Source organism: Canis lupus, chromosome 12 (assembly GCF_048164855.1).
Source record: "Canis lupus baileyi chromosome 12, mCanLup2.hap1, whole genome shotgun sequence".
NCBI classification, from domain to species: Eukaryota; Metazoa; Chordata; class Mammalia; order Carnivora; family Canidae; genus Canis; species Canis lupus.
The window spans coordinates 14907661-14933217 of NC_132849.1; the positions used below are offsets into that span (position 1 = coordinate 14907661).

At 36.2% G+C, this 25557-nt stretch overlaps 1 protein-coding gene across 12 annotated transcripts in view; it reads right to left on the reverse strand.

Moving 5' to 3' along the window:
* EXOC6B (exocyst complex component 6B) overlaps nt 1-25557 on the reverse strand; it is a 615377-nt gene that overhangs the window by 515803 nt on the left and 74017 nt on the right. For 11 of the 12 annotated variants that reach the window (XR_012004238.1, XR_012004237.1, XR_012004239.1 and 8 more), the window contains exons 2-5: nt 11244-11409; nt 4713-4760; nt 2953-3043; nt 2796-2841 (exon numbers count right to left, since the gene is read on the reverse strand). Coding sequence is in view for 8 of the 12 variants with exons in the window: in XM_072769830.1 (XP_072625931.1) it covers nt 2796-2841; nt 2953-3043; nt 4713-4760; nt 11244-11409 (351 nt within the window). In the remaining 4 variants the exon portion in view is untranslated. The remainder of the gene's footprint in view (nt 1-2795; nt 2842-2952; nt 3044-4712; nt 4761-11243; nt 11410-25557) is intronic. The other variant, XM_072769831.1, reaches the window with a different exon arrangement.

Here is a 25557-nt window from a genome sequence, read left to right on the forward strand (position 1 = left end):
CTTACTTATATTATACATCCATAACAGGTTGGCAGGGTAGTTCTGTTCATTACAATTACTCAGGGATTCAATCAACATCTTAAAAGTTACCATTTGTCATAACCAAGGGAAAACAGAACTCTGGAGACTTGTACTAGAAATTAACTGTGAAGCCCAAAAGTAATATTCATCACTTCTGCTCACAGCTTATCAGCCATCTTATCAACTCACATCTTATCAGTCACGCAGCCCAAAGGAGCCCAGGAAATATAACCCTACTATGTGCCAGAAGAAGGTTGAGATTGAAATATTGGTGCACAGCACTTATGACAACTGAAAATGAGAGGAAAAATGTGAATTATTCATTTAATAATGGACTATTACACATAGTCACATTTAATAATGGACTATTACAAAGGATTAAATTAAGGGAACTAGATCTATATACATAAGGAAAATAAACTCTCCACTAGTATGTAAGCCCCACAGAGTAAATATTTTTGTCTGTTCTCTTCAGGGCTGTAACCCCAAGAACAATGCCTAGCATATAGTAAATATTCCATTCATTTTTGTCGAATGAAATGAATGAATTTCAAAAAAACAGGACAAGAACCATTCATACAAATGTTTTTTTTTTAATCTTTCTTTTTAAGATACTATTTGTTTATTTATTTGAGAGACAGCATGAGTGAGAGAGATCACAGAGGGAAAGGGAGAAGCAGACTCCCTGCTGAGCAGAGAACCCGATAAAGGACTCGATCCCAGGACCCTGAGATCATGACCTGAGCCAATGGTAGACGCTTACTTAACCAACTGAGCCACCCAGGTGCCCCCAACATAAATGTTTTTAAAAACACAATACAATATATGATTTGTAGACTTTAAAAACATGGACTAGAAAGACCACAAATATGATACCGGTTTCCTCACAGGACTAGGGAAAGAAATAGGGCTGAGGAAGAGGACAGAAGTTTCATCTAATTTTTTTTTTGTAATGTCTATATTTACATCTCTCTGTCTATATGTGTGTGTATTTATTTCCATATATTTACATATACATCAATCAAAACTGGAAAACAATTAATATCTTTTAATTCAGAGAAGTTGGTATACAATGTTTTTTTATTCTCTGTAATCTATGATTTTAGAATTTAAACTAAAAGGTTAAAAAAAAAAAAATAAACTAAAAGGTTATCAGGGAAATAATACATTTTTTTTAAGATTTTATTTATTTATTAGAGACAGAGAGAGAGACTGGCAGAGGGAGAAGCAGACTCCACACAGGGAGCCCGATGTGGGACTCGATCCCGGGTCTCCAGGATCACGCTCTGGGCTGAAGGCGGCGCTAAATCGCTGAGCCACGGGGGCTGCCCGGAAATAATACTATTTTATATCTCACTGAGCAGAACTTCTCAGTTGTCCTACCTATGCTCTTGTATATGAACATATCCTCCCGGGGAAAAGAAGAGAGTCTAAGAAATTCAAAAAATGTAGATGCCTCATGCTTTAAGGCTTTAAAATTCTTGAGAATTTAATGTTTTTATTTATAATATTTCTATTGTTATTTCAACATCACATTTTAATTCCATACTTTTCCCTAAAACCCTAGGTAAAATCAACATTCCAGAAAGATGTGTCCTATTTTTCCTACAGCTTCACACACCCCCTCACACTGCAGCATACTCCAAGGCAGAGGAGGTGGGGTGCTTACTGTAGCTTGGAAAGAAGAGTGGGGCAGCCCCAGTGGCCCAGAGGTTTGGCGTGCTGCCTTTGGCGTGGGGTGTGATCCTGGAGACCCGGGATCAAGTCCCACGTCAGGCTCCCTGCATGGAGCCTGCTTCTCAACTTCTCCCTCTGCCTGTGTCTCTGCCTCTCTCTCTCTATCTGTCATGAATAAATAAATAGAATCTTAAAAAAAAAAGAAGAAGAAGAAGAAGAGCGAAAGAGTCACTACAGACCTTTTTCTGGAATAAAACCAGAGGAAAACAACACACAGAAGAGTAATCCTCTGAACTTCATATCGACCTTGCCCCCTGTGATGATTAATTTTATGGGTCAACTTGGCTAGGTCATGGTACCCAAATATTTAACAAATATTATTCTGGATATTTCTTATGAAGGTATTTTTTAGATGAAATTACTGACACAAGTCAGCAGACTCTGAGTAAAGAAGATTACTCTTCATAATTTAGGTGGGCTTCATATAATCAGTTGAAGACCTTAACAGAAAAAAGACTCCTGGAGAAAGAAGAATTCTGCCAGCAGACCACATTCAAACTCAGGCCACAATATTTGCTCTTCCATGACACCCTAGCCTACCACCTTACTATGCAGATTTTGGACTTGCCGGCCTCCATAATCCCATGAACCAACTCCCTAAACTCAATCAATCAATCTCTCTCTCTACCCACACACACTCTCTCCACTGATTCTGTTTCAATGAAGAGCCCTGACTAATTCATTCCTGCACCAGAACCAGTAACTATTTTTTCTACTATAATACTAAACCAAAGCATGTTTCTCAAATCAACTATCACTAAAAGTTGTTTTACCCCTGAAAGACCGGGTCTTCTAAAAATCAAACTATGAGTAATGGTTTTTTTTTAATTTATTTAACATAATACATGACAAAATATATTAGCATACCACTAGTATGTAAATAAATCTCAGGATAAATCAACAGATATACAAAAGGCTAGAGAAGACGTTATACGGACTTAATTATTTCTTGAAAGGTTATGCTATATACAGACCTTAAAACTATCCTAATTAACAGAAATTTAAGACAATGGAAATATTCAATAAAAAAATCTTACCTTTTTGTTTTCATCTGGTCTCTCAGTTTGCTATACATCTCCAGGACTTGAAAGAAAAGGGGAAAAAAGAGCACACAAGCATTATTTAGAGAAAACGAGAAACTTATTAAAGCTAAAGGAATTGCATCAAGAACCTAATCCACTTCCAGTTCCTCACCTGGAAGACACAGCATTAATTTATCAACAGTGGCTGAAATATTTCTCTGTTGTAGTCGACACTGCTTCAGCTCTTCCATTGCTATTACCAGCTTGGCAAGAGGAAAAAAAAAAACTGAATTATGCCAGTAACTGTAAATAAAAAGCTTCCAGTCACATTTTTCCACCCTGTGTTCAATTCATCAGAAAATCCCAGACAGTTTCAGAGAAAGACCTGCCAAGTGAACTAAGAAACTGCCTTTCTCAACTAGTAAAACATTCCTGTCGTTTCCCATTTTCTCCTCAAGATACGTACTGTACTGAAAAAGGCTAGCTAAAATGAAATCCCAAAATCCAGGGGTTATTCAGAAGAAAAGAAAAAATTTGCAGGTTTTCCCCAAACTACTCAGACTCTTCAGAATGTATGGTTTCATCAAATCTTCTGAGAAGAGCCTATGTTTCTTTCATCAACGCTAAACTCCTCGAGGGAAACAGTCCTCCCTACATAGCTTCATTTGAGTCTTAAGAATAATCTTCAACTAAATCTCTGTTTTAACAAATAAACCACACGTTTAGAAGTTATAGCTTTTCCAAGAGTTCCAGTTTAGTGGAGTAACTCACTTTCCTTCTCATAGCTGTCTTAAAAGGCTTCCATCTGAAGTCATACCATACTATAACTGGAAAACACTGTACTCTCTGCATAATTTTGAATATGTGAGACAAACTTTCAAAAAGCAATAATCTACATAGCCTGTTGTAGTATTCGTCCCAAACCTATCCCTAAAAACATTATCTTCTTAGATGCCATGAAAAAAGAAAAGAGAACAGCCCTGATTAAGTCATTGATAAAACAATCAAAAGCTAATCTTAAAAAGTATTAAAATAAAAATTAAAATAATTACTAGTCAGTAAGAAAGAAACATGATACAGAGAATAATAACAGACTGCAAGTCATAAAACTTGAGTTTTAGCCCCAGCCTTGTCAATTACTATGTAAATTTTAGCAAATCATGTCTTACACCAATAAAATAGTGATAATACCTGTCCTGACTTTCTGATAGGCCTGTCATGACAATCAAGTGAGAAAAAACATACAAAATAATCTTGTAAACTGTGGTGGCTTAAATGGTGATCCTATCAATTAACAGAATCACTGATCCACTTGTTTAACAAATATTTATGGGAAAAAAAAAAACAAATATTTATGGAGCACCCACTTTGTGCTAGTCACTGTGTAGGCAGGTAAAGCGAATATGGCAATGAATAAAACAAACAAAAGTTCCCAACTTAATGGAACTTAATTTCTCATGGAAGGAGACAGACCAAAAAAAACAAACATTCAACTAAAATATATAATAGCAGAACATTGTAGGTACAGTGGAGAAAAATAAAGCAAGAAAAGTAAAAAGAACACAGCAGTGAGAGTTAGTCTGCAATTTCAAATAAAAGGCCTCATTAAGGAGGGAACATCTGCGCAAAGTCTGAAGTAGGAGAACACTAGGGAAAGAGCATTCCAGACAGAGGGAAGAGCACTGGCTGTATTATGACTACTCAAGTAATTTAAAAACACAGTGAAGAAAATCTACAACCTCTTTCATCAAGCTTTCTGGTGGCTTCATTTAATAGTCATTTAATTCAGAGAAACACTGGGGAAAGCAACAATTACTGTCCACAATTCCTCCAACACACTCCTGATGGTCCTATAAGCCACTATATCAAGAATGCAGTCATCAAAAGAATGAGATGAAACAGACGGTTTTTCAAAAGGTAAACTGTCCTTACTTCCTTTCCCTCATGTTGTAGTTTTCTATTAGTATCCGTCACTTGATTCTGTGGAGAGAAGACAATTTAAACTCATAAAAAACAAACATTTAGACAATTGTTGGGTAAGATCACATTTTAAATTAAAAGACTAAATTCAGTTGCTCAGGTAGTTTCAGTATGCCAACACATTTTGGTTTAATGGCATTCTCCTGGGTCTAAATTATATCAACCTTTTTACTAATGTTGTCTACCACATGATCTTTTGAACAATGAAAGGAAAAATTTACTGAATGATATATTGAGTTGAGAATATTCCAAACTAAAACATTATAACAATTGGAGATCACACTTTAACTTTGGAAAGACAAGAGAAAAAATAGGAAAAATAATCCAAAGAATACCATCTCTGTTATGTGTACAAAGGACAAATTTTATCATAGATATTCCTCACCTCACCAATGTATTCCTGGAAAACTTGGGTATAAATTGAACTTTTTAACTCAGGTCAAATCTTCCCTATTTATTATCCTAATTTTAGAAAACATTTTATCTTAACTCTTTTTGGATCATTAATTCTTAACAGTTCCTAACATTTCCACATTCCCATTTTTCTAAGTTAATCTTTCCATCAGATAGTCAAAACCATGTAAACAAGCCTTAAAATTTATCTAGAGTTCATAATTTAAAGGAACTGGCACCAAGTTTTTTGATAACCACTTTTGGAGACTCGACTGATATTTAAAAATGGAGTACGGGATCCCTGGGTGGCGCAGCGGTTTGGCGCCTGCCTTTGGCCCAGGGCGCGATCCTGAAGACCCGGGATCGAATCCCACATCGGGCTCCCGGTGCATGGAGCCTGCTTCTCCCTCTGCCTGTCTCTGCCTCTCTCTCTCTCTCTCTCTCTGTGACTATCATAAACAAATAAAAATAAAAATTTAAAAAAAATTTAAAAAAATTTGAGTACACAGAACAGTAATTTCCTCCACACCTCAGATATTATCAAAACATGAGCAATATTAACTTCTAAAGCTTATTTTGATAGAAGCTTTCACCAACAACTGCCACTCCATACACTTTCAAGGTATTCCCTTAGCCCAGTGTTTCCTATTATGTCCTTTAGAACACAAAGAAATGTTAGTTAATAGATACTGTGCACATGCACACAGAGGTGCACACCTTCACAAATATACACACACACATGCACACACAAACCCCAAATATGTATGGGAAAGTCCACTAAACAGGTTAGTTTACTTAGGACTTCTTGAAGTCTTTAATATCCTACATGCACCATGAATGCCCAATAAGGGGATATCATACAGAATGTTTTCCAAACTTCTTTAACATAATACCTTTTTATTGAGGATCATCTTAAGAAACTAGTTTGTCAAGAACACATGATTGAAAACTTTACCCTAAACTATAGACTCTACACCTGGACTACCATTTTCAAAGCAGATTACCACATGCACCTCCTTTCACAGACAAAATAAAACCCAACCTTCTCCAGAAAGTCTTTATAAAGTAACAGAAAGAGAAGAAACCTTCAAATTCCCACTTTATTATTTATTTAATAGCACCACATGTCAAACATGTGGTTTTATTCAACTGTTAGCTCAATATAAATTAAGAGTGTGATGTAGCTGTCCCAAATGCTGATGATCTAAGACATCATTAGATACTGTCTAAAGCAGAGCTCAGGAAATTTTTTGCAAAGGGCTGGGTAGATAACCTCTGCTGTAACTATTCTGCTGTGCCACTGTAGCAAAAATGCAGCCATAAACAAAATGTAGATGAATGGTCATTGCTACATTCTAATAAAACTTTATTTACAAAAACAGGACACAAGCTGAATTTGGCCTGCAAGACATAGTCTCCTGATTCTTGGTCTAGAGTAAGTGAGATGGCATAAGGCTATTAGACCACATCATGAGAGTTACATCTAGATGCCATGTTTTAGGAAGGCCATTGACAAACTGAAACACAATTAGATAGGAATATGTTTGGAGAAGGACTTAAGCTACACATATGAAAAATAAAGGAAGGATTTTTTTTAGCTCAAAGAAGGGGGAAATATTCATTTGGGGATACTATATACTATACCTGGACACTATACTCTATACATCATACCTGAATGACAGCTGTCCATCAAATATCTGAAGAGCTATTACAAGAAAGCTGGTGTCCTAAAAATAATGCTTATTACTTAAACTAATAAATGGATGTTACTAGAATATAGGATTAATATCAGCTTAATATAAGAAAAAGCTGTCAAGTAATGTGAATAAAAATGGGGTGGGATGCCTTGAATTGTGTACAGCTATCCCCTGCTTCACAGTAGTTAATCAAGAATAATTAGCTGTTTAATACTCAACTAGAGAGCTCATAAAATTCAATATTCCATAAATACTACTAAATTCAAAATCTCTCTTTACCTTATAGAGACACCATTTCCAAAACTTTCTTTTATCTCAAACTCATTGCAAGGAAATTATTTTACATTGTAACCCAGTACATAAGTACAGGGCGCACACATAGACACACACACACACGCACATGCACACGCACACACGCACACACACACACACCCCTGAACAAAATTCTCAAGAAACAGGGTTTACCCTCACTACATGTAATGTACTTTGTTTTCTATTCTGTTCTATCTCATTTCAATTTTTTTATTAAAAATACTGATTATGGCCCGATAAACTGATCTTGCGCAAATGACAGTTCTAAAACACAACCACAGAAGCCTAACCAGTGCTTCTAGTAAGAAAGATAATTACCATTTCATTACTATTTTAACATAAAATTGAGAAGAAAGTATATTGCCTATCTAGGATGCTACTCCTCTTGATACAGAAAACATAAATATGAAGAGGAATAAATATATACACTAAGAATTAAAATAAATAGGCATTCTAGAAAGTGTAGTTTCTTTTCATTGTTATGTTAAATAATACTGACAGTAGTTAATACTTAATATTTTGCATTTTCTAAACTCTTTTCTCAGAGTTCAAGAATCCCTAATTTTCATAAGTTCCTAACCCAAGTTGAATGATCCCCCTGCTCTAGGGTATGCTGCTAGACTTTAATGCCCTCAGGTTTCAGAGTAAACAAGTGGAGCCTGAACTAGTCAAACACCCTGACCTGGTAGCCTCCAGGTCATGCTTTATCTCAGGGGGATCCTGAATGTGAAGAAACTTGAAACTTGAATCAATTTGGAGGAAGGAAGATAAGATGAGTACCAAACAAGTGATTCCAGCAATTGGTGATTATGGAGGCAATGTTCAGCGCTACCTGCCAAGTAGTCCACCACATGACTACTTCAGTAACCAGAGACAGAGCATTGTGCTGCCCATCACAGACAAGGGACCCAGAGAGCAGAGGGAGAAGTCTAGAATACACACATCCAAATAACACAGAAAAGAACAGCTTGAGGTGAGAATGGAAAGCTGGGATGCTAAGTGAGGACAAATAGCATACATGGCTCCTGGCAGGAGCCCCATACCTTTGCTTTCGGACATTTCAGATACTTTTGTCCATTTGAAGCCTCAATTGTCCATTTCAGCCCCCAAATATTCAGCATAACTTTTTATTTAAGATAAAATCAAATTGCTCATTTTTAATTGTTTTAACATTAAGCAACATTTCTAATACTTTCTCATGTAAGAAAGATAACCCTCTAAAATAAATTGTAGTTTGTTATTCTTGTAAATGAATGTATCGTGACTTATTTTACTAATCTTCTACTAAATGACTTTAGTGACATTTTAAAGTTTTACCTGTTAGAAGGCAGGGGAGAGGGAAAATGAATAAAATAAAATAAAAATTTTATACATTAAAAAAATACAAATATCCTTACACATGCACCTATAAGCCTTAGAATAAGTCTTGGGGCACCCAGGGTGGCTTAGCCAGTTAGACCTCTGACTCTTGGTTTTGGCTCAGGTCATGATCTCTAGGTCGTGAGATCAAGCCCCATGCTGAGGTCCATGCTCAATTCCAAGTCTGCTTGAGATTCTCTCTCTCCTTCTCTGTTTGTCCCTCCCTGACCCTTGTGCACATAAAATAAAATAAATAAAATCTTTAAAAAAGAGAGAAAGTCTTTTAAAAATGTGGAGTTTTAAGTATTCATAAATAAAATTGCTGTCCTCAAAGGTTGTAAGAATCTACACTTCAACCAAGCATACCCTGGTTGACTGGTATCATATCTCTAATCTTAAATGTCATTTTTTCATCTCTGTCATTTTATTAGGCGGCATTTTTATTAAGTCTGCATTCCTTTAATTTTTTAAATTGTAGAGTTCCCTTGTATTTCTTTTTTTTTTAAGATTTTATTTACTTACTCATGAGAGAGAGAGAGAGAGAGAAAGAGAGAGAGAGAGAGAGAGGCAGAGACACAAGCAGAGGGAGAAGCAGGCTCCATGCAGGAAGCCTGACGTGGGACTCAATCCCGGGTCTCCAGGATCAAGCCCTGGGCTGAAGGCAGCGCTAAACCGCCAAGCCACACAGGCTGCCCCCTTGTATTTCTTCTTATGTACATTGTATATTAATATATATTTCTGTTTCTTATTGGAAGGTTCATCATTTTCCTTTTAGTTTATAAAGGCTTTTTAATTTATAAAGTCTTTAATTTATAAAGATTTTTTTCTATGTTACAGGTATTAATCACTTGGCAAATGTATTTTTAAAGTTTTTATTTATATTTAATTTTTACTTTATATGTAGAAAAAATTCTTTCATTTTAATGTCATAGCTATCAACTTTTTTCTTTCTGGCTTTAAGAATTTTGTTTAGAAATGTATTCCTTACTCCCAAAATCACACAAATATTCATCTGTACTTTCTACTAGTTCCTATGGTTTTGTATTTTACACTTAACTGTTTCATTCATCTGAAATTACTGTTGGTATACTGAATGAAAAGCAAGTCAAACTTAATTTCAAATTCAAATAGTTGAGCATTAAGTACAGTAAGAACATATCAGAAGAGCTGTTACTTTGGGAGGGAAGGGTAAAGGGAGCAACTGAGAAGGATACAAAAGAGAGATTTAATTGCGTTGGCAATAATATACTTCTTACAAAGGTTGGACAGTTGTTGTACAGTTCCATAAACTCTTATTTGAAACCTTGGGACCCACCGTGTTTTGGACTTCAGAAATTTGGAGATGTTGTAAAGATATTATGGTACATGTTGTATATAACATAACACCCTTACCCAATGGGTAGAAGGACAGGATCCCACAAGCATACCCATTAATATTTCTTCAGCAAAAAACAAAATTTTACATTAAATAAAACATTTAAAAAGCTTCACAGCTTTACACAGGTTTTAGGTTTCACAGTCAAATTAGCTTTGTTTGTTTGTTTGTTTGTTTGTTTTATTTAGAGAGTGGAAAAGGGCAGAGGGAGAGGGAGAAAGAGAATCCCAAGAAGATTCTGCCTAAAGCACGGAGCCCAACACAAGACTCAATCTCAGGACATTGAAATTGTGACCTGAGCTGAAATCAAAAGTCAGATACTCAACCAACTGAGCCACCTCAAATTAGCTTTTAAATCACTTTCCCTCTCAATAAAATTGTTTCTTTGCTTTTCTTACCAATTGCATTTTTTATATGAATTGTATACTCACTGTCAAGTTCACCCCATGCCCCAGGAAAATCCTTTTGGGATTTTAATCCAAATTCTAATAGGAGAAGGAGGACAAAGAAGAGAAGAAAAAGAGAAAGATGAAGGGAAGGGAATGGAGGAAGGAAAAGAAAGAAGAGAAAAGAGCAAAGAAAAGAAAGAGGGAGGGAGGGAAGGAAAAGGAGGAAGCAGGGAAAAGAAAGGGAAAAAAGGAAGGAAGGGAGAAGAAAGGAAGGAAGGAGGAAAGAAAGGAAGAAATTAGAGGCATAGGATAGGATTGGAAATAAAAAAGCTGTTATTGCTTACAGACCATATGAGTGTTTATATAGAAACCTCAAAAGAAGTCCACACACAAATTATTAGAAGTAATAGAAGGGTTTAGTGAAGTGATCAGATTTAAAATCAATAAGCAAAATCAGTTATCCATGATAAAGGACCAGACCAAACATGGCTGATCTCCTTCTTGGATTTGAATCAATCATATCAAGAATCCATGCTTTGGTAGAAGATAGCCCACAACTATCACTATTTTTTTTTATTCCTGTAGCCTTGGGTGTTATGCTGCAAAGACTTCTACAACCCTGTCATGCCCTATGACCCTGTCATCCTATAGTGATGCTTTTATCTAACAAGCACGTAGACAGATGATATGAAGAATCAACTGGGTTTCTATTTAAAGAAACAGTTACTGATTCTGTTGTTGTTTCTCATCCAAGCGTAGTCATCCAAAATAAAATTTAACTTAGAAGAGTATTCTTTTTTAGCTAAAATTCATTCTAATTATCTATGTTTCAGTAAAAATTCCTTTCTTAGTATCTCTGCTACAAACATGTAACCTGCAGTATATTCCCTACTCCTTTAATGCTAATCAAAATCCCAGCACAGGATGGAGCAACAAGTCCCTCTTAGAGCCTCCTTACTTTGAGTTTCTGAGCTTCCCCTCTCACTTTCAGCAGTTCAGTTATAGAATCCACAAAGCCCTGGTAATGAAAGTTGCACATCTTCTCAATTTCTCGGTCATGATTGCGGATGCGAGTTTCAAGCTTCTCCATGAAACGTCCATGTTCCTCACCATCATAGACAGACCTTTAAAAAAAATGGTATGATGATTACACCACATTTACTTCTAAGAAAGAGAAACAGAATTATAAGCCCAGAAGCGAATTTATTTGAAAACTTCATATTGAAGGTACATTAACCATGGAGAAATCCAATTATATTAATATTGCCCCAATTCTAGGTGAGTCTTTTTTTTTTTTTAGGAAAACAGTAATTTTGCTTTCTATTCATTCAAAAAATTTAAATATTTGATATTCATACATATATGATATAATATGACACACATATATATGTGATATAATTCATCACAGAATTATAGTCATAAAATGAAAGGACTGAATTATAACTCATTTGCAACTTTCTTTCAGAAACTTACCTGGAAAAACTCAATTTTGGATAAAGTCAACTATCCAATCACTCCATAACTGTACCCAAGAAGTTGATGTTGCTGGAGAAAACTACAGCTGTGCTGGGTTGACTCAGTTTAGCTATATAACCACAAATCTAAATTGGACACTTAATAAATATTGCTAGATAATACTACTAAAACCATACCCCCTACCACCGCCACCACAAAATCACTTTGTATTCTCCAAAATAACTATTTGTGAGAACGTTCCTTTGTCCTTTCCTCAAATATCTATCCCCTCACTCTCAGCTGCTGACCTGACTACACATTTCACAGGAAAAAGAGAAATATTTCTTCTCCCACTACAATCAACCAACTTTCTTAACTCTATAACTCCTACTCTGTCCACCCTCCTATAACAATGGAAAAAATGTCCCAAGCGCTTTTATGTCAATCTCTCTTGTTGTCTCTCACGAACTTTATACTCCTTCAATTACTCCCTTTTATCCATGCCCTACAGCATACATTTCCCCACTCTGCTCAATCTTCTTATGGGCATATAAACATGACTTTTTTTTTTAAACATGACTTTAAGAAACTGTCCTTACCTACACATTTCCCTCTAGCTATCATCTTATTTCTCTGCTCCCCTCCCTGCAAAACTCCTTGTCCCTTCCCCACCTTCCAATAGTTAGCATTCATCTTGCTCCACCTAATAGCAGCATTTGCTGTAATATGATACACATTCCTTCTTGAAACAATCTTTTCTCTATAATTCAATTATACCACAATAGTGTGGTTTTTATCCTTTCATAGACAAGGATTCTCAATCTTCTTTCTTGGCTCCTCCTCCTCATCCTCCTCATATTTTCTAAATATTCCTAAAACAACTTATCTTTTCTAACTATGCTCTCTTACCAAGCAATGTCATCTAATGCCAAGGCTTTAAAATATCATGTACATAATAATGACTTCCTAATCTACACCTGTAATTCAGAGCATTTCACTGAGCACTAGACTCAAATATCCAACTGCCATTTAACAATTAGAACTGGATTTTTAAAAGCCATCTCAAATTTAAAAATCATCTATCACCAAACTATCTCCACTCTCAGACATGTTCCTCCCAAAAATTTCCACACTACTCACTCACTTCATCACAACTAATGGCACTCTCCAGTTGCCCAAGTCAAAAATCCAAATGCAGGAATTACTCCTAATCCACCTTTTTCCATCCCATACCCCATCCAATTGATTAATAGATCCTAACAACTCAACCTCCAAAACATATCTTAACAGTGGACTGCATCTCACCATTTCCACTAAAACCCTCATCCAAATCTGTATCACTGGTAATGGACTCCCAAAAGTTTGCATCTCCCAATCTCTCCATCTCCATATAGACACCCTCCACACAGCAGTTAAAATGATCTTTATAAAGCAATAATTGAGATGTTATCCCTCTGCTTAAATCTTTTTTTTAAGCTTTTATTTATTCATAGAAACAGAGAGAGAGGGGCAGAGACACAGGCAGAGGGAGAAGCAGACTCCATACAGGAAGCCTAAAGTGGGACTCGATCCAAGGTCTCCAGGATCAGACCCCAGGCCACAGGCAGTACTAAACCGATGCGCCACCGGGGCTGCCCTGCTTAAATCTTTCTAATGGCTTCTCGTTACCAAAGGAATAAAAATCTAAAACCATTACCATGGCCTAGAAAACCCTATACAATCTAGCCTCTGATTATCTCCCCACCCTCATTTTTCTCAGCTTCCCACACCTAGCCACCTTCTAGCCCCTATGTTCTAGCTACAATGGCTTTTTTTTTTTTCAAGCTTCTTCTTCCCTCAAGAATTGTATTTTTGTTATTCTTATGCTAGTAATGGCTCATCCTCTATATCTTCAAACAATTTTCTCATTCTTATCATCCATGGTTTGTTGTCTATCTCTCCCCCTAACACATCCCAATTAAATGATAAACTCCAGGGCAAGAATTCTGTCTGCCATATTCTCCACTGTACCTCTACAATAGTGCCAGACAGGTAGTAGGCAATGAGTAAATATTTGTTGACTAAAGGAATGACTAATATCTCTAAAACCTCTTTGACATCTGATATTTGTTAAACAAATAGACATTTGTTCATTACCAACACTTTATGGTTCTAGAATCATTAGTAGGTGCCAGATCATGACCCTGATGTTACACACTCTTCTCAGCAGACCAATTCCATTGCCCAAAACTCAGCAGTAACTTCAGACAACGCATACAAAAGTTTGGCTTCCAGTAAAAATTCTAAACACTTATTTCAGAAAACCCACCAGAATCTAGATTCATTCCCCTTCCTTTGAACTAATGAGATCTTCAAATAAATTATAAACAATTCTCGTTCTGACAATAAAGACACACTATAAAATAACCAATTGCCTGAAGGAGCTATTTGAAATATAGATAGAAGACAAAATCTACCATTGACATTTCAACTAACTTCAAATAAGCATAAATATCCCCTTCCAAAGAGAAGAAAAAGAAAGATTTCTCTGTGAAGATCCTAATATTCCTTCCCACTAATAGAAAAGTAATAACCAATGAAAATGTATCAATCTAAATGACATGAGCAGATAGTATTCAGTATCAGACAACTCTTTGGTTCCAAATTCAGTTATATCTTGACCTAGTCATACTTCTAAGTAGCAAATCTACTTCCTTCTACTCTGTAGAACTTTTCATTTTTCCCTTCCAAAGATCTATATTAATATCACAAAAGACAACTCAAAAAAAAGAAAGTCCCCAAATTAAGAAAGTCATAACATGTTAATTACGCCTCACTAGCTCCATTGTCCCCTGAACTTCCTATAAAAAAAATATAAATCAAAGAAAGGAAAGGTGGATTTTAGCTGCCTGACTGTATACCCTTGGTTGTAGCAATGCAACTAACCAGCTATGAATCTTTGGCTAACTCAGTTAATCTCTCTGACCCCTAGCTTTCTCATTTAGAAAATAGGAAGCAATCAGTTACAAATTCTCCTAAGTATCAGCTTACGTCTGACTTTCTACAATTAACTTCCACTTTCAAATTAAGTCAATAAACTGTAAAGATCATACATTTTTCAGAAGAGTGTTAACAGGTATTAGTTCAAAACAACTTATAGAATTTCCTACATCTTTATCACTAGCCCCTACCTATTTCTCCTATCTTAGGGCATTTATGATTCTACTATTCTCTTTAATCATAATAATGTTGGATAACATCAAAGGTTTATAGCAGATCTCCTGAGTATCTTGAGAGTTTAAAAAGTTAAAATAAATGTAAAACCCACATATTTAAAACAAGGGTATTGAACTATATTTAACAAACTTTGTGTTACATGGGTACCAATCAAGAAATCCACAACTTCCAGATTTAATGTATGTATAAGGAGAAGCACATATATATAATTTTAAGGGAAAATGATCCATAGTTCCCATCTGGTTATCAAAGAGGTTAAAAATCACTGATTTAAAAGTTTTTTTTTTCAATTGCCCAGTACAGAAAAAGGCAATTATAGATCACTACTTAACAGCTCAATTTCTACCAGAATTTCAAGTGTATCCCAGCCTTATTCAGTGCTAGCCAACATATCTATCAGATACAGAATCTTAAAAATAAAAATAAACAAGTCTTAAGTTCTGAAAAGGTTATAGACCTCCAGAAGCTAACCTAATATTCGTTGTCAACATTGCACTTGAACAAAGAATAGCTTCCCTACCAGGACCACCACCACCCCCAATCTGGAATATAAGACTTAAACTAGAGAAAGACTGCCATCTACTGATAACCCATTTCTAACATTCCTTGAAACTCCCAACTTGATATGGTCAAGAGGGACTGTTTAAAAATCTAAAAGCTATATTCTGTAATACCTCCTGGCCAAAGACTTATAACTAGTTATTAAATTATATTTTATATAAATCACTCTAATATTTAAACTTCCATTTCTAATATAAAAGCAGGATTTTTTTTTTAAGATTTTCTTTATTTGAGAGAGAGAGCGTGAGCAGTAGGGAGAAATAGAGGGAGAGGGACAAGTAGATTCTGTGCTATTCAAGGAGCCTTACACAGGGCTGAATCCCACAACCCTGTGATCATGACCTAAGTTGAAACTGAGAGTCAGACACTTAACCAACTGTGCCACCCAGGCACCCCTCTGATATAGAGCAGGATTAAGAGAAAAGCTATATTTTTTTTAAGATTGATTGATTGATTGATTGATGATAGACACAGAGAGAGAGAGAGGCAGAGACACAGGCAGAGGAAGAAGCAGGCTCCATGCCGGGAGCCCGATGCGGGACTCGATCCCACGACTCCAGGATCGCGCCCTGGGCCAAAGGCAGGTGAGCCACCCAGGGATCCCCAAGCTATATGTTTTTAATGTACCTGTGCCACAGTTAAATAAGACTTTCTATGAAATAAACTGTACCACTGGTTTCATTATTTGTCATAATCTGAAGAATATTCTAGTACCAATAAAAGGTAAACAGGAAGAAATGCTTGGGAATTGACAAGTTTTTACAACCTAAATTTTGAGTCAATCACATAAATGCTGCCTTGCAGAGCCTAACTGCACATATAAACACACACAAAAAAAGAAAACCAAAAAAAAAACCAAAAAAAAAAAAAAAAAACAAAAAAAAAAAAAAAAGAAAACCATGCACACACACGTGCACACACACATACACATAAGTTTTTATAAAAAGTAACATGTTTTATACTAGTGGCTACATCTGATGCATACTGTCAAACATCCCACATAGATTTCATAGGCATTTTAAGAGAGAGATTTTAACTTCTAAAATGGCCCTTCAGGAATTCTATTCAACAAATATTTATTATTCCTCTATAATTAACCATTACAGGATTATATCATTTGCTACAGCCTATATCAGCTCAAATCTGTTAGTCCAAAGAGAAATATAAATAAATAATGTTATGAGCACAAGTTATCTCACTTAAATCCTATGAACCTTGTTAATTAGACATTATTCCCATTTTATAAATGAGGAATTGAAACCCAAGAAAATGAAGCAACTTGCCAAATTCAAGCAGCTAGAAAGTATCCTCCATAGTATACTGATCTGTCTCCTTTTCAAGCAAAGAAAGCAAAAAAGTTCCATGAACCCCTAAAATGTTAGAGCTGAAAGAGGTCTTCGAGGCTCTTATTGTAAAATAAAGGAAACTGAGGTCAAGGAAAGTTAAAATGCCATAGTCAAAATTACATCACTTGTTACTGATACATCTGGACCTGACTCCCAAAGAAAACACAATTAGGAAAAGCTAATGCTGGACACAAAGCTTAAGTGGTTAAAAAAAAAAAAGACACATACACACATACATACACGCTTATACTACTTCAGGATGAGTCAGCTGCCTCTTAGTTGTGCCTGTGCAAAAGCTATTCCATTCTTCTTCCTGTTGGAAGAGTCTCAATTTACTCCCGTATTCTACCTTCCTATCCGACCTTCAAGTGGTAAATACTAACTAATCTATAAACCAAACATGGTTATTCCATTCCCCATGTCCATGACCAGTTAATACGTGACACAACTTTCCCCCATGTGAAATAAAGAGAAGTCTCAAAGTGAAGATCAAAGAAAAGGTTTTCTTTCCTGAAGAATGCAGGAAAAGTAACTGCACTTCCAACTTCTGACACTTTTTTTTAAGATTTTATTATTTATTCATGAGAAACACAGAGAGGCAGAGACATAGGCAGAGGGATAAGTCTCCCTGCAAGGAGCCTGATGAGGGACTCCATCCCAGAACCCCAGGATCACGACCCGAGCCAAAGAAAGACGCTCAATCACTGAGCAACCCAGGCATCCCTACTTCAGACACTTTCCTATACAATGCTTGGGGATGCAACAACCATTCTGAGGTGAGAAGAGACATTGCCAATAATCTGAGGATGGCAAGAGGCAAAGATGGAAAACACCTGGGTCTTTGATGATGAACAGTTCTATCTCCCAATTTCATGGTATGTTAATAAATTTCCTATTTTAAGGGAAATTTCCAATTTTGAGAAGTTTCCTATTTCTACTTTCCCTCAATATTCTACTATTTGGAAAGAAAAGAATCCAAAAAGTACAATATCGTTTCAATCTTCAAAGGTAGCAGGCAAATCAAGAAAAAGCCAACAGTAAATCAAAGTCTACACAATGCTAAGGAATCCTGTTCCCAGGACTGCTAGACTGCTCTTCCCCCTTTTTTCTTCCAAGAGTTAACTCCCATTCACTCTTCAAATCTCAGTATGCACCTAACTTTATCTAGGAAACCTTCTCTAGCTACATAGACTCTGTTATGTTTTCCTCCTTTGTTTTTAACACCATCACATAATGTACGAAACAATATTCTGATTGCTCATTCACTTGTCAATTTCTCTTTACTAGAACATTTAATCTCCTTGTGGCAGAGCCTGTATCTTGCCTATTTTATCTCCAGCTCCTAAAATAGAGCTGGGCACAGAGGAGATCCTTCATGTATGCTAAAGATGGAGAAAGAGAAAGAAAGGTAGGAGAATAAAATGTGGGAGTCTGATTGTCTCAAAGGCAGTTGCAAGAAGTATCACATCAAACAAAGTTTAGCTGTTGAGATGTTTTTAGAACCAAGGAGAACTTCAAAACACAAAGACTGAATTTTTTGATTAATCCAAGAAAACAATTCCAGAGTTTATCCTGGTCTTTTCTTTTTCATATATATTTTTTTTAACTTCTGTCATGGTTTTAGTCCTGAAACATTTTCTTCTCATTAAGCTTCATAAAAGCATCATTAGTAATTTTGTTTATCCCAAAGGTTAAAAATAAAGTGGAAAAACAGATTTGAGCATGATGTTGAAAGAGAAACTGCAGAAGGTCAAGTGGAGTTTAAGGTTCCTTCTTCTTCTTACTTATAGCTTATCTATCAATTTAACTCAGACCTTACTATGGTAATTTGGATGCGCAGAGTACATAAAGGTGAAAGTAGATCACTGTATATCATCATCAAGGACATGGGAAGCATATGCTAGTTAAGGAAGTCTGAGCTGAAGACTGTACCCAAATGTTCTTGTACTGTCATATTCAAATCCTTCTTCCATCCTGCAGACACCAAGGTATACAACTGGCTTCACCAAAATAGCCCATGCAACCAAGGAAGATTGTGATGGAGATCTCCCTCAAGGCAGAAAGGGAACCCCACACTTCTATGATAGCTATTTTCAGAGAGATAAAAACAGGGTGGAGAAGTTCCAACCGGTACCTAGTCAAAGGGCATTTTCTGAAAACCTGGCAATGTTTAAACAGCACAGAAAAGTAGAGAAGGGGAACTTGTCACAAAACATCAGTCAAGTCAACAACAGTCTATTAGAAAATAAATTAAGGAAAGCAAGGAAATTCCAAATTAAAGATATAACTCACCATAACTCCTATCTTGATAATACAGAAAAGCAAACAAATGGAGGCAGGATATAGGAAACATTTAAATCAATAGTTCCCGAAAGGGAGGTTCGGAGGGGAGGATGGGGCAACTGGGTGACAGGCACTAAGGAGGGCACTTGATGGGATGAGTACTGGGTGTTACACTATATGTTGGCAAATTGAATTTAAATTTAAAAATAATTTTAAAATAAAATAACAAATAAAACAACAAATAAACAAATAACAAATAAAACAAATAAAATAACAAACAAAATAAAAAATAAAAATAAATGAATAGTCCCAGTCTCTTTAGGCATACAGATTTAAAGTAGGCCTAACAAAATTAGACCAATCAAATTTCCCAAAATCACTAAATCAAACTATAAAAAATGTTCCAGATATCATTTGTAGATGTGTATGTTGTGTATAATATATATGTACATGTGTATCTGCATTATATAGTGTGTATGCAATAAATGTATATCTATGTGATTTGCACACATATATATAAAACATAAACATACATACACACACATTTTTCTGACTTTCTGAGAAAGAACCAGACTTTCCAAAATCACATTCAATTCCTGGTCCAATTTCATTTGCTAGGCGTTGCTTATTGACACCCCATGGCCAAAGTGACCACAATTTAAAACTCTGTAGTCTATAAGCAATTTAAGACCCTGAAGAAGGGTGAATAAATGGTATCAGAATAGTTCCCATCCTAAAAAGTAATGGAGAACAAAATAGGCAAAATAAGACTAAATTCCATGAACACTATGGAAGATGGGATATACCATGAAAAAACTTTCTACTACTAAACTCCCAAAACTGCTAGGATTAAGTTTCTAAATCTTTTTAGTGCATGGCTAAGGAAAAAACAAAATAAGGAAAATTTCCAGAAGCTAAAATAAAACTAGAATAGGAATCCATATTGTACCAATCCTCTATAACCTAAGGCTTCTATTTGAGAGCCATATACAGTAAAAGAAGCCCATAATATGTAGACAGTCCAATCAGAGGCCTCCAAATGAAAAAATCCAAGATACCCAAGGGCTACACCCTTAGTGAAAAATAAGAAAAAAAAAAAAAACCTTTCCCCATAAGAATTAAAGGAATCAGTAGTTTCATAAAGGTAGGCTGCAAGGACACTTACCTGCCTGAGACTTGACCTTGAGTAGAGGGAAATCTCCCATGAGAACTTGAAGCCAAAAGATGGCCTTTTCAAAGAAGGGAAACCTATATTCATACTATTAATACTATCTTTGCAGTCTGAGATACCTCAAATTAAGAATTTATTTTAGGGGTGCCTGGGTGGCACACTCCATTGAGCACCCACTCTTGGTTTCAGCTCAGGTTTGATCTCAGAGCCAGCCCTAAGACTGGCTCCATGCTCAGCAAGCAGTCTGCTTGAGTTTCTCTCTCTCCCTCTGCTCCTCCCCCTGCTTGCACACATGCTCACCCTCTCTTGCTCTCTCTTGCTTTCTCAAATAAATAAATAAATACTGTTCAATTAAAATCACTGTTCTGATAAATTTCCTTCTGACATCCTTTCTCTCTCTTTCTCTTTCCACAGCTAAGATTCTTAAAAGAGCCATCAACACCCACTGCTTTTATTTCCTCAAATTGGACTTGCTCTCTTCAACCCAATGTAACCTGTTTCTTATCCATATCACCCCAAAGGACCTATTCTTGCTAAGATCAATAAGAGCCTAGGGATGTCTGGGTGGCTCAGTCAGTTAAGCATCTGTCTTTGCCTCAGGTCATAATCTCAGAGCCCTTAGACTGAGCCCTGCGCTAGGCTCCCTGCTCAGCAGTATTCCTTAACGGCCACAGCATCCTCATTTACCACCTCACCCTCATTTTGACACTGTATAAACTTAAACTGGCCTTGAACCTATGAAATCTTGTGTGGTTTGAGGTAAATTTCACCAGAAGTACTACCATCCTGTTTTTCCTAAAGTTCTTCCACAAACGCCTAGTATTATTCTAGAAATGAATGGGCACCACTACTAATGACATTTACCAATGGAAAGCAGAGTCAATACTCTTCTGTTTTGAAATGTTTATTTGTTCATATTTTTGAGCACTCTATATCATAATGATTTATTTACATGTTGATCTTCCCTACAGGACCTTGCGTTCCTTGAGGGTTTATTTCTGGAACAACACTTGTCCAAAGAGAATGCATTATAAAGTAACAAAGGGTCTAAAGTGATGCCTGAAAAATGTTTCAACATTTTTTTTAAGGATTTCATTTATTTACTCATGAGAGACACAGAGAGAGAGGCAGAGACATAGGCAGAGGGAGAAGCAAGTTCCCTGCAAGGTACCCGATGCGGGACTCGATTCCCGGACCCAGGATCATGACCTGAGTCAAAGGCAGATGCTCAACCGCTGAGCTACCCAGGCATCCCAAATGTTTCACATTTAAACTTTCTCCAAAGATAAGCACTAGAGTTAACAATAAACATTCTTACTTAAAAAGGTAAATTCAAGTTCTAGCAGTGCGAATAATCTGTACCTTCAACTAAAATGCAAAATAGGAAAAGAAGGAATTAGGAAGAAAGGAAGGAACGTAGAGTTCAAGGAAACCTACTGTGGGAGAAGAGATGTGTCTGGGAATAATTTGTTATTTCCCCAGCTCTCCTCTAACCTTCTCTGGAAACTAGAAGAAAGATGATTAAACAGCAACAAGACCTGGCTCTGAAGGGAACTGGTGTTTCTGGCCCTTGTTGCCAGCAAAAGGGGGAGGGTGACAGCAGTCCCTCAGGGCTTTTAGAAAAAATTGCTTCCAGGTGGAAATTTTTTATGGTACTGTGCAGCCTGGAACCATTTTTTGCTTTCTTTTTTAACTACTGATGATTAAACCATGGACAATCAGGCTACAACAATGGAAACAGATAACTCCCAAACATCATGGTTATATGCTCCAAATTACCAAGCTAACTCTCAAAGGAGAGAAAAAATTTGTTGGCAAAGTCTTTTTTTATAAGGCGGAGAGTGGGGTACAGTCTGTTAAAGATTTGTATTTGGTATAACATAAAAGTAGTCAAGAACTCTGTTATCATAATGATAACCATCAGTCTCATACCAAAACTAGACACCGTAATATACAGTCATGGAGAGCTGAACAAAGGACAATGCTAAATGCCCTGTTACTTAGCAATTTTTCATCATTTCAACCTGGATTAAGTATTCTGTTAAATGATTATCATAGGGGTATGCAGAGAAGTCCTACCACACATGATGTGGGACAACTAAGTCAATTTATACCTGATGGTTCTGAAAAATGTCTGAGGTGTATGTCTGAGTTTGTAATGACAGCTCAGGAACATCAGGGGAAAGTTACTTATAGTACCAACTCATAAGAAAAGCACTGAAAATTAGAGGCCATTCAACCACCCAGCTATTGAATCTAGAAAATCTTACTATAACAGAATCACTGACATTAAAGGATAAATCCAGCTCAAATTTATAATAGTAAAAGTATTTACAAATATATACCAAGCTCTCTGTTGAACATTTTACATACACTAATTCATTTATTGTTCAAAGACAATCCTACTGGAGTAATTACTACCATCGTTTCACACATGAAGCAACCTTTTTGACACCACCCATACACAAAAACATTTATCTTCCCCAGGCGGCCACAATTACATCAAGAATAAGATGAAAGGAAAAGGAAGAGAAGGAGAAACAGGAAGATGAGACAGAGGATGAAGTCAAGGGGGAGCTAGCTGAAGGATAAAGACACCAAAATAATACAAATGGCAATGTTTGGATAATGCAATTGTGACATTTTTTCTTTCTACTTTTCTGTAACTTTAGACTTTCTTTAAATAAACATGTATTGCTTTTAGCATTGAAAAAAGGAAATGCATTTTTAAAGTCTAAAGTAGCACTAGGTCATAATAGGTAGATGTTCAATAAAACATTAATTGAGATAAAAACCAAACAAAAGTAACCACTTCAGGGTAATTTGGGGTCTAATGTTTAATATTTGTCCAAAAATCAAATAAATGTAAAAAAAAATAGAATGAGAATTTCTTCTCACAATCTATCCCCTACATACCTAAGAAGCAATCACCATTGGTCAGAATTTTTTAAATTCAGTATCTTTTTTTAAAAAGATTTTATTGATTGATTGATTTGAGAGAGAGTAAGTGAACAAGAGGGATAAAGAATCTGAACAAGAGGGATAAAGAATCTGAAGCAGGGGCAGCCCGGGTGGCTCAATGGTTTAGCGCTGCCTTTAGCTCAGGGTGTGATCTTGGAGACCCGGGATCGAGTCCCACGTCGGGCTCCCTCCATGGAGCCTGCTTCTCCCTCTGCCTGTGTCTCTGCCTCTCTCTCTCTCTCTCTCTCTCTCTCTCATGAATAAATAAATAAAATCTTTTTAAAAAAAAAAAAAAAGAATCTGAAGCAGACTCCACATTGAGTGCAGATCCTGATGCAGGGCTCAATCCCATGACCACAAGATCATGACCCAAGCTGAAACCAAGAGTTGGATGCTTAACCAACTGAGCCACGCAGGCATCCCCTTCCATATCTTTTCTATATTCTAATCCTCTCTTCTTATCGATCACAATCTCAAAATGTATTTAAAACATTAATATATTATTCCCCTGAAATTCTCAATTGAAAACTTGATGTAGCAGTTTCCTAGGGCCCCTCTATTGCAACTATGAGGCCAAACAATTAATGTTCTTTCATGAGCCTTCAAATGGGAGGGGAATAGGGGAGCCTCAATGGTTATCATGGAACCTCTGATATATAACCTCTGATTTGTGAATGGGAAAAGTAGGCCATTTTCTGTCATTTCCTATTCCACTAACCTGACATACAAAGAATTCCCTACTGGAATCACAAGGCTATTTACAAAATAACTTTTAATGTTTTAAACAAAAATACATTAGATCACACCCTTCCTCTCACACCATGAGCACCATGTTTCCATTAGGAATCAATGCTGTGTGTTTTTTTCATAGAAGCATTTGTTTAAGAATATTATGCGCTAGCCCATTTTAAAGATTTCTCTTTAAAATAAGAATGTACAGAAAAAGGAAATTTCAGAGATGATCACTCTATCAAACACTTGTCCAGCTTTTTTCAAACATCTGTAGTAAAAGAAAGTTCATTATGAGGCAACTGATCCCATTTCAATGTCTCTTGCAAAGTTCTTATACAAAAATAAAATCTGCCTTCCTATAATTTTCACCATCTATCTTATCTTTGCCCTTAAAGGACCATTGAGAACAAGTCCTTGATCCCTTCGTTCCCTTGTCCAGACTAAACAATCTCAAATTATTCAACTATTCCGCTTATAAACAGCCTTTCAGTCCAGGTTTTCACCCCTCTGGACACATTCCAGTAGTCAACATTCTTCTTAAAATGTAATAAAACAGGCAGTATGGGACAATGGTCAAGAGCACAGGCTTCAAAGCCAGACTTCCTGGATTCAAGTTTGGTTCTGCTACTTATTAACTTGTGATCTTGGGCAAGTTATTAAACTTCTCTATATTTAAGTTTCCATATCTGTAAAATGAAGATAATAAAAGCAACCACTTCATACAGTTGTTGTGTGAAAATTAAATAGCATAATAGAAATAAAGCATTCAAAACAATGACTGGCACACAGAAAGCATGCTATAAATACTAGCAATTTTAAAATCAAGCATGGACAAGCTAGAAAAAAAGACACATCTTTAACTTTTTTACTCACCTTCTATTAAAATAGTCTAACAATAATGCTTTACCAGTTTTGGCAGTCATATCATGCAGCATATTGAGCTTAAAGTCACATAAAATCTTTTAATTTGCTTTTATATATTGCTATACTCACTCAGTTGAGATCTTAAATCTACAACTTACTACCTATTACAATTATAGTCTACTTTTCCAGTCTTCTGAGACCTCTTGAGACCATGATTTTGTCATTCAACCTTCCATTTCCATGTTTCCCTTTGTTATGTGGTACACGAATATTTTCACAAAAGAAAACTCTACTATGGAGAAGGGCAGAAACCTAAGCAACTCTAAGATCTAAGACAGGAGAGCCCTGGAAAACACCAACATACAGAACTGTGGGATTTTCTGGTTCCATTTTAAGGGGGCAGGAGAGACCATTAATCACATAAAATCAAGAGTAGAAAGCTTGAAAAGTTAATGTTCAGTCTTTAAAAAAAAAAAAAAAAACTCCAGGTTATAGAAGAAGTCCCCAATACCATTTCTTTTAGCCAACATTCATTCAGCCCCCCAACTGCGTCCAACTTGGAGAGAACTTGTCATGAGCCAAAGCTTTTAATGTTCCTCCCTTTTGAAGGCAGAGTGGAAACAATTCCCCAGAACAAAGGAGTTGCGTCAGAGAGCTCTCCGCTCTTTCAAGTTGGAAGGACA